Source organism: Mauremys reevesii, linkage group 24 (genome assembly GCF_016161935.1).
Source record: "Mauremys reevesii isolate NIE-2019 linkage group 24, ASM1616193v1, whole genome shotgun sequence".
Taxonomy (NCBI): Eukaryota; Metazoa; Chordata; order Testudines; family Geoemydidae; genus Mauremys; species Mauremys reevesii.
Window position 1 is genome coordinate 596,150 of NC_052646.1, and position 14,058 is coordinate 610,207.

General features: G+C 60.6%; 1 protein-coding gene across 1 annotated transcript; it reads right to left on the bottom strand.

The window, feature by feature from the left end:
- Positions 1 to 410: 410 nt before the first annotated feature.
- On the bottom strand, positions 411 to 7,221 carry MTX1 (metaxin 1). The gene is made up of 8 exons (XM_039513584.1): positions 7,064 to 7,221; positions 6,012 to 6,081; positions 5,134 to 5,213; positions 3,605 to 3,697; positions 3,132 to 3,314; positions 2,587 to 2,663; positions 1,419 to 1,573; positions 411 to 845 (listed from the first exon to the last, which is right to left on the bottom strand). The coding sequence occupies exons 1-8, from the start codon at positions 7,142 to 7,144 to the stop codon at positions 622 to 624; spliced, it is 963 nt and encodes a 320-aa protein (XP_039369518.1). The 5' UTR covers positions 7,145 to 7,221; the 3' UTR covers positions 411 to 621.
- Between the last annotated feature and the right edge of the window lie 6,837 nt (positions 7,222 to 14,058).

The window sequence follows — 14,058 nt, forward strand, 5'->3', positions numbered from 1 at the left end:
GCAGGGCCAGGTCAGGAGCCCAGCAGTTAGGCAGAGTCACTGTGAACCTCTAGGCCAGGGCCCTCCAATCGCGGCTTCCCCGCCCTGGAAAGGGGCAGGCTCTTGCACACGACCCAGTCTTCAGGGGACGGAGAGATGGAATCAGAGCTACATGTGAAGCCAAAAGGATTCTTCCCGCTTTCTTGGGGGTAGCCAGGGAATTGTAGGGCAGAGCTCAGCAGGGACAGCTTCAAGCCAAGGGTTCCCTTTCCATGCTGCTTTGTCCTGCGTGTCCCTGTGGGGAAGGTCTGCCCTGAGTAGAGATTGAGGGCCCAGCACATTGGTCCACGAGGGCTGAGCACCCCCAGCGCTACGCAGGCTCTGTGCCCAGGGCTGCAGCGAGGAGAGACAGAGAGCACAGACAGATGCCCTTCAGGGGGCGCTCCGGGTTTATTAGTGGGGGGCAGACTGCTTGCGACACAGTCGAGAAATCTGGGCTGGTGTTTGTAGCAGCGCCGGGATCCGGACTGAACAGGGCCACAGGGGCAGTTTGCAGGAATCAGACTAGGCATACCCAGCACTGTAAAAAAAAGAGTCAGTTCACGTGAGACGAGTGAGAACCAAAGCCCCGAGACCAGCGCCTCACTCCTCCTCCTCTTCCTCCTCCTCCATGGCTATTGGCCGGGGGCCGGCAGCCCCAGCAGGGCCCCGCTGGATGGAGACGATCCCGCTGAGGAAGGCATAGCCAATCATCGCCGCCAGTCCCACCAGCACCGACAAGATCTGGTTGCGCCGTTTGTAGGGCTCCTCCTCAGACTCGGTCCCTTCGGAGGCAGACGTCTTGGGGGTGCTGGAGGGGATGTCCCCTTGCAAGGAAAGAACATGTCAGAACCCCAGACCCCGCTGGTGAAGTGCACCCCAGCCCAGAGGGCAGACAGCGGGGGCAGCCTGGAAGAGTATAGCCGTGTTACCCTCGTTCGGGGGAGGGGAACAGGGAATAGTCGGGGCAAGGGTCCGAAAGCAGCAGGGGGAGAAAAAAGGGAAGCTGCTCCTCCTTTTCCAAGAGCCGGAGAGGGGGCGCTCCCCACCCTCACCAGACCCCAGTTACAGCCAGCAGGGTGTCAGGAGATGCCCCCACCATGGCCGACACAGAGCGCTCCCTGTGTTACACCTGGTGGGAAGTCCCGTCCTCCCCCCCGCAGCAGCCAGGAGTGGAGCAGAGCAGTCCAGGTGAGCTGAGCTCCTCCCCAAGGCACTGCCCCACTTCTCCTGATCTGCCGTGGGCTAGCAAGCCTCAGCCTGGGGCTAGTGGGGTCTGAGGCATGGTTCAAGCCTGTTCGCATCCCTCCCCACCACCCCTTTGTGACCTTGCTTCAGTGATTGCAGCTGACCCCCAGCTTCCCAGTGCCAAAGGATCGGCTGGAGGCCTGGCTGCTCACCTCCGTCCCAGGGGAAGTAGAGGCTGAGGATGGAGGAGCAAAAGTCACACAGGTTCTGCAGGGACTTCAGGTGCTGCTGCAGTTTCCCGTTGGGCAGCTTGGCTTTCAGGAGAGGCGCCAGATGACTGAAGACGAGTGCGTCCAGGGAAGCAGGGCTGCGGCACAGAGAGCTTGAGCTAGTGGCTCCTGGCCTGTCAGCACCAGTGGCCCAGGACCCTCAGCCCTGGGAACACACGACCCCAGGCTGTAGGAACAGGCTGGCTCAAATTTACACCGTCACTAGGGTCCAACTGTTGTGTACGCTGGGCATGACCAAATTACCTAGAGCCCTTGAGGCTGCCCCTCTCCCTGCTACTCCAGTCCCAACGTGCAGGGAGCAGAGCAGGAGCGCTGGCTGTGGGTGGAGAGCCCAACTACGCTCATCTTGGCCTGTCCCAGCAGACGGTGCTGCCAGGAGCTGGGTAGGGCTGCTGGCTGCGGGAGCTCACAACTCCTCTTGCAGGCAATCTTGGAGGGGCCTGAATGCCAGAGGTGCTGGGGCACCAAAGGCAGGAGGTGGCTTCTCAGCAAGCGCTTGAATAAGTGTCTGTCTCCTCTGATTCCTGCTCACCGCAGCTGGCTCTTTGGAAGTGAATAAGCAGCATATTCAGCCATTACCGTTTATAGCTTCATAAATTATGGGCCCATTAAACATGAAGCAAACAAGGCAGCCGTCTAATGGGCTAAAACTTCCTACGCAGGCCGTGGCTGAAGTGCTGGAACATCTGGTCCTGGCTCTCAGTTTTACGGGAGAGGAAGGGGAACTGTCGGGACAGCAGTGGGAACGGATGGAGCCTAATGGGCCGAAAGGAACTGCCCTCTCCCCAGGGCCCTGCCTTCCATTAGAGAGACACTATTCAGCCCTGCTCACGGTCCCCCTTTTGCTTTAATTGCCTCCGAGGTTGCTCTATAATCCCCAGAGCTCTTTCAAAGGGCTGCCAAGGCCCGTGTCTCACAGCATGCCAGGGAGCTGCAAGGAGACCTGAGACTTAACACCAAGAACCTCTCTGCTCCGACATTCTGCTCCCAGCCATGAGCGCCAGGCAGAGGCATGAGATCCAGGTGCGGGCAGGTGAGGAAAGAGCCCTCGCTTCCCCCCACAAAGAACGTTCCTCCAAGAGCCACTTACGAGTCTCCAAAGAAGAACTTCTGGTCCCCGAGGCGCTGCGACAGGAGCGTCAGGCACTCCCGGGCTTCACGGTACATCTACGGGAGCAGGAGAGAAGCAGCCTGGTGTCACATCCCCATAGCCCACGAGATGCAGGAGGCAGGTCCCGGGACTGTGCTATCTCCAGTCCAAGAATGCCAGCAAAGAGAGCAAATGTCATCCTTATTGGGAGCAAAGCCACTGGCTGACCTGCCCTTTCCAGGGACCGACCCTGGCTTCTGCATCACAGCCAACAGCCAGAGTATTCTGGGGCTGGGCACAAAAGGGTTAAACTCAGTGCCCCACGGGAGCTGGCTTTGTTCTAATCCAGCGGCTGGGGACAGGGTGACCCCTCATGTTGCTTCCATCTAGGGGCAGGGTGATGGATTCCCAGGAGCCCCAGCCAGCCCTCCCAGCTGCCACAAGGGTAGCAAGAGCTGCAGAACAGAAAGTGCCCTTGTCATTGGGATCCTTCCCCCCAGAAGCAACATGACAGCTGAGCTTAGCTATTCCACCAGCCCACTCACTTCCTTCTCCAGCTCCTCCTCGTCCTCCAAGCAGCTCTCCCCCCAGATCAGCTGCAGCCGCTCCAGATGCTGCTTGTGCATGCGGTTGGGCAGGAAGAAGTTGAGCGGGAAGGGGATGGCCTCCGCGTACCATTTCCGCGTGTGCTCCACATAGTTCTTTGCATCCACCCAAAACGTGTGAATCTACGGTACGAGGACAGTGGTGACCCGCGAGACCTAGTGCAGGGCTGCTTTCTGCAGTGCCCTACGAGACACCCTGCTACCTCAGACCCCCAACCCTGATCCTCGCACAGCTCTGTCACTGCACCATAATCCCAATCTCCAGCTTCCACCCTGCGGTTCTGGGATCTGCCAATATGCCTCAGTCACTCACAGTGAGGGACCGTCCCACTGGGCTGGACCCAGAATCCATCTGAATTCTGAACTAGCTAGCTCCTCCCATAGAACTTCCACTGGCCTACGTGAGCACTCACCAACACAGGCAGCAGCTTCTCCTCTAGCAGAGACACAAAGGCTAGTGTATCTGCCCTTTGTCTCGCAGAGAGATCGTAGTCAGCGTTGTATTGCTACAGAGTAAAGAGAACAGCGTGAGGCCTGAGCTGGAAGTGGCGATTGGGCTCATCCTGTGCTCCAGCCCCCACCCCATGAACTGCAGACACGGCCCCTGTCTGGGTAGTAGAGGCGGGGGTGGGATGGGGGGAGGATGACACTAGCCCCAGGCAAGTTCCCTTCACAGACAGATGCTTTTCCAGGCACTAAGTGCCATGCCTGGGTTTTTCCTAAAATGCACACGCTGATGCACGGCCGACTCCAAGAGCACGGGGTCAGAGCTCGTCCGCCCAGAGGAGACGTGTTCCCTTTAGAGACCGAGCTTTACCAAAGCTGAACTGTGTTCACGTCCAGAGACGCCCCAGGGAGCAGTATCGACGGGCTGGGGGAAGGTGCGTGGACAGGAGCCCAATGCACAGGCCGCCTGCTCCCCTTACACCTTTCAAGGGGAGACTCTGGCCAGCCCTGGAGCGAGCGAGCGCAGCCTGGTGTGTTTAACCTGGCCGGAAGCCTGTTCCCTTTCAGAACACACTGGCTGCGGCTGTGCTCGCCTGTGCTGCCGCATGAGCCAGAGGAGGAAAGCTGGGGCCGAGGCAGAATCAGGGATGGAGGGTGCAAGCAGCGTAGGGGAGCGGCTCCAGCCTTCCCAAGGAAAGTTGGCACCAGGCAGGCCTATTTCCACCAGAGCCGGGAGCAGCCTGAATAGCGGCGTGGCTGGCCCACACCCTGGCGTCTGAGAGCTGCCTGAGTCCCCAGACTGACACCTCCCTCAGGCCTCAAAGGAACCACTTGTGCTCCTCCCCACAGCTAGCCAGCCCCAGGCAAACCATCCACGAGGCTGGTCCCCTACTTGCCTCAGCACTTGGGGGCAGGGAAGACAGGAGGGGAAGAACTGAATCTTCACACAAGTTCCAGACACAGAGCAACTCTGAAGGGTGAAACTAGCACACGGGGACAGAGGGGCTTCTCTGACGGGAACCCCTGCATCTTCTGCCCTCTCCTCCATGGCCCTTGTGACAGGGCCGCTACAGATGTGCTGCTCAGGGGAGATGGGTCAGGATCTGGGGAGCTGAGCTGAGCTTTGGGCCTTTGGCAGTTCTCACCCCTCTCCTAGTCCAGACTGTCTGACTGCAGGACCAGCCAGGTGTCGCTGCATAGGTCCATGGGCAAGGTCCTGTGGCAACTGCATAACACAATGCTTCCACTGGCAGGGTTTTGCACACCCTGCTGAGCCCCCTCTCCAAGGGTCGCTTCCTACAGGCTCTGGGATTCCCTGCTCACCCATGCCTCGGCTCCCCACCCACTGCAGCAAGCCCTCCCGGTTATTTCCATCACCGGCTCCACTCTCAGCTTTCCCCAACTCCCACCCCCATAGGCGTGAGCCGCAGGGGGCAGGTGACTGTCTCCTCTCGCTCTGGGGCAACAGGCCTGAGTCAGTGTCCCCATCCCATACCTGTTTCCTGAGGTGAGTGATGATCTGGTGCATCTGGGAGAGGACACCTTCCTCCTTGGTCTTCAGAGCAGGTAAACACCCTGAAAGCAGAGAAAGGGAATACAGGGGAGACCCTGCCCAGAGGTACCTCTTCACGGGCCTCCTGCATGCACCGAGCACCCCCAGCCCCACCTGCTCTCATTGGGGATCCTGGCGCAGGTGCCAGCATCACACATGGGTTGCAAGAGACCCTTTTGTTTTCACGTGCTGCAGTGGTGTTCAGGGTTTCCGCGTTTGGTCTCAGCCCACGCAGTGACTTCCTTTAGGAAGCCTGAACTGGTCTGGCGTTGAACAATGTGAGAGACTTATTCCCGGGTGAAATGGATTTTGCACATGGACAGCTCCGAACTGGCTGGACTTCACACACCAACTTTCCATGTGGCTGGCCCCTGCTGAGGAGTCTCCAGGCTAGATGTGGCAGACAGGATTCAGAAGTAACAAACACCATGTTGCAGAGCTGTCAGCTCTGGCAGGGGGTCTGGGCTGCTCTGACAGCTGAGTTCCAAAAGGAAGAATGTCCCCCCGCCCTGGGGCAGGGCCATGAAGTCAGGAAAGAGGAGATGTTTGTTTGCCTGCCTCCTTAAAGAAAATGGGGAAATTAAATGGAAAGCTTTGTTTAAAGGCCGTGCAGCCCAGCAGCCTCAAGGGAAGCTGGGAACTAGCTCTCCTCAGTTCTGATATTGGCTGTCCCACCAGTTTGCCTTGGGCACCTCACCATGCCTCAGTTTCCCCGACTGTAAAAGGGAGATAATCTCTGCCTACTTTCCGGTGGCTTGTGATGGCTCCAATAGTCACCTGTGTGCCACATGCCCCTCCCCCATTCTCATAAGCGCCGTTACCTGAGGGACTTCGCCACGGGTTAGTGACTTTGTGAACTTTGAGCGGTGCGCCTGTGAATCTGGCGTAGGTCTGGAAGAGAAGCGGAAGAAAGACTCAGACGGAGTCTGTGTATAAATGTTCAACTCTGCACTGGCTCAGAGTGAGAATGACTCCAGCGGCCAGGGCGCTCAGCTGGGATGTGAGACCCCGATTCCAGTCACGGCAGAATGGCCCCAGAACACCCCACAGACTAGGGGTTAGGGACCTCACCTGCCAGATGGGGAGACCCAAGTTCAAATCCCTTCTCCACATCAGAGGCACTGAACCCTGGGTGGCTAGGCTAAAGATTAGAGGTGACTCCTCCTCCTCCTCCTGTTTCTTGCAAGAAGCAGTGTGGGTGCGTGGTTCCAGGAGAGGGGAGTCCCGAGCAGAGACAAGTGCCTCTCTATGGCCCAGATTTAGGTGCCAAATTCCCTTTGAGGGCTGGGCTTAGGCCAAACCCCTCTCCTTGGCTTTTACTGGCTAGCTAAGGTGGCTCGGCCCGTGGATCTGGATGCCAGGCATCCAAAAGGAAACCTGGGGTGCAAAACTGGTGTCCCTTTGTGGAGCTACCCTGAGGCTTTCTGTGCCTTCCCCCTGCCCAGCATGCCGGTGGGGGTGCAGGTTCTTTCCCCCTAGTCTGCCCCCGGGGGTGCCAGTCCCACCCCAGACCCCAGGGGTGACGGTCCTTCCCCCCCAAACCCTGGGGGTGCGGGTCCCCCTCCAGACCCCAGGGGTGCCGGTCCGCCCCCCCCGACACCAGGGGTGCGGGTCCCCCCAGACCCCAGGGGTGCCGGTCCGCCCCCCCCGACACCAGGGGTGCGGGTCCCCTCCAGACCCCAGGGGTGCGGGTCCCCCCAGACCCCAGGGGTGCCGGTCCGCCCCCACCCCCAGACCCCAGGGGTGCGGGTCCCCCCCAGACCCCAGGGGTGCGGGTCCTTCACTCCCCCCAGACCCGGGGGTGCGGGGGCCTGCCCCGGGGAGGGGCCCGGCAGGGAGCCCAGGCGGGACCCGGGGGGCTCGGCCCGCTCACCAGCACGGCCAGGCAGTCCGGGTCCACCGAGGGCAGCCCCCAGCCCCCAGCCCAGCAGAACAGCTCCATGGGCGCCGCCATTTTGCCGCCCGACCCGGAACCACACGGCCCGGCCGGCTCCGGCTCCGGCCCCGGCTCCTCCCTGCGGGCCGGGCCGGGCTGGGGCAGGGCCTAACCGCGGGGGTGGGGCCTGGGCAGCCCCAGAGCCCTCCCGCCGCACCCTGAAATGCCCCTGAGCCTGGCCCCTGTGCCCCAATCCCCCCACCCCAATCCCCCCTGTGCCCCAACCCACCCTATGCTGCAATACCCCAATGTGCCAATCCCCCGTGCATCTGTGCCCCCCTGTACCCCCACCCCCCCTGTGCCATACCGTGTGCTGACCCCTGCATCCCTATACCCCAACCCCATGCCCCTGTGTGCTGACCCCATGCCTCTGTGCCCCTATACCCTGACCCCCTGTGCCTCCATACCCCCTGTGTGCCGACCCCCATGCCTCTGTGCCCCTATACCCCGACCCCCCCTGTGCCCCGACCCACCCTGTGCCTCCATACCCCGTGTGCCGACCCCTGCATCCCTATACCCCAACCCCCATACCCCCTGTGTGCCGACCCCCATGCCACGGTGCCGACCCCATGCCTCTGTGCCCCTATACCCCGACCCCTGTGCCTCCATACCCCTGTGTGCCGACCCCTGCACCCCTATACCCCAACCCCTTTACCCCCATTCCCCATGTGCTGACCCCCCGCGCCTCTGTGCCCCTATACCCCCTGAGCCTGATACACCCCTGCACTTTCCCTGTGCCCTGCCACCCTGGAGACCGAATCCCCAGCATCACCCCCTTGCAGAGGCCCGCTCTTGTCTCTCTTCCCAGCAGACCCTGCAACTCCTTCTCTCAGCCCCCGTATCTCCAAAGGGCCTGCCTGTCTCTCCCCGGGGACTTCCTGCGCTGGCCGCGGGTAGAAATGGAGCGTCTTCTCTCAGCGTTGCAAATTCCAAGGACAAATTATTTGTCACACTGGTTTTCTGTAGCAGCTAAACTGGGAATCTGTGCAGAATGGGTTTGAATGTGCAGCAAGTCGTAAAAGAGTTGGAATGTTTTAGCTTAGTCCCCACATCGTAAACCTGCCACCCCGCCCTGTATGGGGAGGCTGGTCAGAGCTGCTGGGGGGTGTTTGCAGGAGGATAGATGGTTGGGGGTTGGTTAAAGAGCTGCTTTTGCTCTTGGCTCTGTGACCGATTCCTTGTGTGACCTCCTCTCTGCCTCAGTTTCCCCTCTGTAAAACACTGATAAGGCTTGTAAGGCTTTTAGTGATCCTCAAGTGAGCAGGGAATTGACAGCAGTTTAGCATCAATTGCTGCAGCTTTGCCAGGCCCCAGGGAATGGTCACAGCTTTGGGACAGATGCTCTGTGTTATGCTATGTCTGGCTTGGCCCAGCTGCAGCAGCGTTGCGTTTACAATGCACTCATCATCATGGTATGAGGTATGCTGTGTGCAAAACTACTGTGGAGTTAGGAGGCTGTCACGGAGTCCCCGGGCGATGCTCTGGAACTGCTCCCCACAAAGCCAGGCAGGACATTGGGGAGCCTCCTCTCCCTTGGAGCAGACTGTCTTCAGGGCAAGAAGCTCACACGGCTTCACCTCCTGGGTCTGACGTTGGAGCATTCAGCATATGCCCCTCCGTGCGCTTCTCACAGTGAGCCCGCCCAGGCAGGGTCCTGGGGAAGCCAGAGGGTCCTGCACCCCCACTTCGCTTTGCCATCAGACATGACTTTTAGCCAGCCAGTAACACAGAAGGTTTATTAAATGACAGGAACACGGTCCCAAGCAGGGCTCGTAGGTACAACCAGGACCTCTCCACCAGGTCCCTCAGGGGGGCAAGGAGCTTAGACCCCAGACTTGGGGTTCCCTGTGTCTTCCCAGCCAGCCCAAAACTGAAACCAAAAACCCCTCCAGCAGGCTCCCTCCCTTTGTCCAGCTTCCCGGGCAAAGGTGTCGCCTCGCCCCACCCGCTTCCTGGCTCAGGTTACAGGCTCAGGTACCTCCCTCACCTAAAGTCACCCCTGCTCTCCCATCCCCCATGCAGACAGACCCAGTAAAACTAAAGGACATTCCCAGGTCAGTCCACCCCGCTCCCTACTGCCTCGAAGAAGGCTCCCCCTGTCCCAGGGACACTGTGATTGTCACCCCGGTTGCTTATCCTGCGAAGGCTGCAGAGGCAGCATATTGTGGCCTTGTACTGCATGTGAAAGAGCCTCTTCGGCAGCTTTTCGTGCAGGGAATAGTCTCCCTTTATCTCTCTCTCCCTGCCACATCTCGAATCCCGTCTGAAAACCTCTCTCTCGTCCCTAGCCGATACCTCTTAATTTCCAAGTCCTTCAGCCACTGTTCTGCTGTGCACCCTGTTCCGGGGACCGAGGGTTTACAAGACAGGCTCTACTGCTTGAAGCTGTTGCTCTGAAAAGCGCTACCTGAAAACTGCAAACACGAAATAGAAGGAACTAAACCCTAACATGCATCTGCAACGGGGCTCATCTCTTGTGCCAACACAAGGCACAGTGCGTGCTGGATTTGCCACACTGAACCGTGGTCTTCGCTGGAGAGGCAGCCTGGCCCCCTTGGACAGTGAGTGCGTGGGAAGTAAGTCAGCTGCGGCTGAACGGGAGTGAAGCAGCCCCTGCATCGGGGCCCAGGGCTCCCTGGGGATGTCGTTGTTAGGGCAGATTGCAGGGTTGATAACGGGCCTGTTAATACCTGTGGGTCTCCCCTCCCTGCGCATGGCAGGCCATGGGCTGAGTCGTGACACAACCCTCCTGCCTGCTCATGTCTTCCCAGCTTTTGTTCATGGCGAGAGGGGCGCTTGCATCACAAGCTGTGCTGTCCTTGTCTCTGCCTTTCCCACCGTTTGCGGGGCCTCTGGGGCTGCCGGGGGGGCAGCTGCCTGGAGCAGACTTTCACCTGGAGAAAAACCCCAGAATAAGCTGCAGTTTGACCATGTTCTCTCTGGATCTAGTCCCCTGGGATGTGTGTGCCAAGAGCTCCTGCCTCAGCCTCTCTAGCCAGCAGCACCTCTGAGTCCCCAGCCTGTTCTTAGCGAGGAGGGTGGTGTGGGCCTGTTCAGACACTGCATGTTTTCAGGAGGTCGTGATGCTTGGATCCAAACCCACCCAGCAGTGCGCAGCCTGCGTTCCAGAGCGCATGTTGCCATGGAAAGAAAACAGGGGTGGGGGAGCAGCACACGCAAAGCACGAGGATGGAAAATCTCTGCTCTCTGTAATTTGGGAGAATCCAAGCAGGAATTCTGTCTCCCTCCCTCTTTGGAGTCCCTGTTAATTAGGACTCGGGTTAGTCCCTCGCCGCAGTGGATCAAGCCGAGCCACTGGCATTGGCCTGCCTGGCTGAGAGCAGCAGGAAGGGCCAGGGCTGGAGGGAGCCCACCTGGGCATGGCTCATCGCGTTGTTATGGCGGCAATGGAAACAAAGAGTAAACACGGCTGACGCTGCACTCAGTGAGCCTCGGTGCGGCAGAGGGCTTGGCTGTGGTTCAGGAACGACCTTCCCGGCCAGCTGCGTGAATTCGCCAGGGAGCTCCTTGTGTCCCATGGGCCCCAATCAGATACGGACACATTCAAACAGCTGGGGAACACTCCCCACTGTGACAAACTGGGAACGTTCTTAATGTTTGCTCTGAATACTGTGTTCGTGCCTCAGTGTCCCCTCTGCAGTTCTTAATATCCAGGTGGTGGGGTCAGGGGGTGTGATTGCTGCAGAGGAAGGGGCCAGTGCACCTAAATGCCCGACACTCTGTCTCCTAGCAACTGATGGCCTGGGCCCCCCCTCTGCAAAGGTGCCAGCTGAAGGTGTTGGAGACAAAGAGGTCAGGTGACCCCCTGGCCCGGGAAAGGAGCTGAGCAGAGGAGGGGCTGGAGGGGTTTTCAGTCTGGAGCTGGCTGGGGACGAGGAGTGAAGTGCAGACATGGGGGTCTGGCTCACTGCTCCCCAGAATGGACCCAGCTGAGGGGTCCAGTTCGCTGTACCTACAAGCTCTGTTTTAAACCATGTTCCTGTCATCTAATAAACCTCTGTTTTACTGGCTGGCTGAGAGTCACGTCTGACTGCAAAGTGGGGGGGCAGGACCCTGTGGCTTCCCCAGGACCCCGCTGGGGCGGACTCGCTGTGGGAAGCGCATGGAGGGGCAGAGGATGCTAAATGCTCCAAGGAAAGACCCAGGAGGTGAAGCCGTGGGAGCTTCTTGCCCTGAAAAAGTCTGCTCCAAGGGAAAGGAGGCCCCCCAAAGTCCTGACTGGCTTTGTGGGGAGCAGTTCCAGAGCATCACCCAGGGACTCCGTGACACCCACACACTGACAGGCAGGCCTGGAGAGTCACAGCTCTCGCCCCGCCAGGGTCCAGCCTCACGGCCGCATCCCCCCAGCCAGGCAGAGGGAGGGTACCAGGATGGCAGAGCAGGATTCGGGAGATCTGACAGGTTCAGCCGACAGTGAGGTGCAGAGATGGTGCAGGGCATGATGCGGTGAGAGTGGATGGGACATTAGTGAGGACTCCAGTCCATTGGGTCATCAACAGGAAATCAGGCCATTCACTTGTCTTAACTCTCTGTAAACTGACCCTCCCCCACACTGCCTCCAGATTCTGTGTCCTGCAAACCTCTGCCATCCCCAAATGCACTGACCGTCCGGAGCCTCACCGGAAAGGACCTGTGTCATTGCAGGCAGCTCAGCGAGGACGCCCAGCCAGCACCAGCTAGAGAATGGCCTATCCTCATTGGCCACCACCAGAAGCTGGGCTCTAGGGAACATGGATCAAAGGCCTGGCCTCATTCTGCTACCCTTGCATGTGCACTGCTGCCCTGGCGCTGCCCTGGTCCTGTGGGATGCCAGCTGGGTGCCCTGACCAATGGTGCCTCCCCATTCCCTGATCTGTGGGTCCCCACCTGCCCCCCTCTGCCTTTCCCTGCTAGCAGAGTTCAGAGGTGAAGGTGCTTCCAAGATGACCTTGTTGTGTTGTTCTGGAGCTTAGATCGGGTCCTGAGAGCTGATTTATGCAGCTGTCTTGGGACTTTGGCTTCCCATGGGGGGGAGGGGACACCCCCCCCCCCCCGCCATGGCAGACTCTCAAATGCGTGTGTGGAGTTAAATCCCCTGTGTATCTGGCAGGCCTTGTGATATGTGGGGGGTGACCCCCTGTCTCTGGAAGACCCTGTGGGATGGGGGGGGCGTGACTCGGCAGGATGGTTGGTGTCAATTGTTGTCTGGGTGATGGTGTATCATGGGCCGTATGCTGCACACTCCTGTCAGGAAACAGGGGCGGCTCTAGGAATTTGGCCACCCCAAGCACGCCGGTCCCACGGCTCCAGGGGACCTCTTGCAGACGTGCCTGCGGAGGGTCCGCTGGTCCCGCGGCTCCGGTGGAGCAGAGGTCCACCGGAGCCGCGGGACCAGCGGACCCTCTGCAGTCATGCCTGCGGGAGGTCCACCGGAGCCGCAGCAGCAGCGGACCCTCCGCAGGCACGTCTGAGGGAGGTCCACCGGAGCCGCGGGACGAGCGGACCCTCCGCAGTCATGCCTGCGGCAGGTCCACCTGTCCCGCAGCTCCGGTGGACCTCCCACAGGCATGACTGCGGAAGGTCTGCCGGAGCTGCCTGCCGCCCTGCCGGCAAAATGCCGCCAAGCGCGCGCTTGGCGCGCTGGGGTCTGGAGCTGGCCCTGTCAGGAAACCCCTCCTAGGGGTGCTTGTGCAAAGCCCAGCATTTGGCTGCTTGTGCAAAGAGGTGCACGGGGTCACTGGTGCAACATACTGCACTCAGCTTTCCAGATTACAGTGGCTTGGAGCTGGAAGAGAGCATCCATCCTTTGTTCCAAGTTCCCATCCTCCTTCTGGGTGCTGACACTGGGGCAGGGTACGTGCGTGTCTCCTGCACACGTGGGCACACAAACATGCACCGAGGCTGGTTCCAGACTGACTGACCTCCCCATGACCCTGCAGCTGCCAGCAGGATCTGAAGTCAGGCCGTGGGGAGTTGGGCCTGGGGAAGGTGGCTGGTGGCAGCCGTCTGGTCCTGCTGTCTCACGAAGACAGCGCTGCCTGGCTAATCAGAGCTCTGGTGAGGCCGGGCCATTGGAAAGTGAGTCACTGACAGCCATGTGGATGCTGGCTGGAAGTCTCCTCCTCTGCCATCTGGGGCCATTACCTTCCTGCACTGATTTACCTGGCGGTGCAGTACTGGCCCACCTGTCTGTCTGCAGGCCTAATGGTGACTAATAGCCCACCACCCGCCTCCAGCCCCTTCCCGGGCAGGCCAGGGGATGTCTGGCAGCAGCTACCCCAGGGCAGGGAGAGCCCTGCCAGTGCTCAGGGGTGAGCCTCTCTTCTGAACCCCAGCCTCCATCACAGGCAAGATGACCCGGAGTCTCCATGCTAAAGCCCTGCCTGCTCCAGGGCAGGGCAGGGCAGGGCAGCCCCCGGGTGCCCGCAGCAGAGACCCAGCGCACCCCAGGGTGCGGCAGCCCCCGGGTGCCCGCAGCAGAGACCCAGCGCACCCCCAGCAGCAGCCCCCGGGTGTCCGCAGCAGAGACCCAGCGCACCCCAGGGTGCCGCAGCCCCCGGCGGCCCGCCGCAGAGACCCAGCGCACCCCAGGGGGCGGCCGCCCCCGGGTGCCCGCCGCAGAGACCCAGCGCACCCCAGGGTGCGGCAGCCCCCGGGTGCCCGCAGCAGAGACCCAGCGCACCCAGGCAGCCCGGTGCCCGCAGCAGACCCAGCGCACCCCAGGGTGCAGCAGCCCCCCCCCGTGTGCATAGAGACCCAGCGCGCACCCAGGTGCAGCAGCCCCGGTGCCCGCAGCAGAGACCCAGCGCACCCCAGGTGCAGCAGCCCCGGGTGCCCGCAGCAGAGACCCAGCGCACCCCAGGGTGCAGCAGCCCCCGGGTGCCCGCAGCAGAGACCCAGCGCATCCCAGGGTGCGGCAGCCCCCGGGTGCC

Bases quoted from the DNA above. Each gene is read 5' to 3' on its own strand.
- MTX1 (XM_039513584.1), bottom strand. From the start codon at position 7,144: ATGGCGGCGCCCATGGAGCTGTTCTGCTGGGCTGGGGGCTGGGGGCTG. The intron at 3,698-5,133 runs GTATGGGATGGG...TTTACTCTGTAG, and splicing joins TCACTCACCTCAGGAAACAG to CAATACAACGCTGACTACGA. The intron at 846-1,418 runs GTGAGCAGCCAG...TTTCCTTGCAAG, and splicing joins CTACTTCCCCTGGGACGGAG to GGGACATCCCCTCCAGCACC.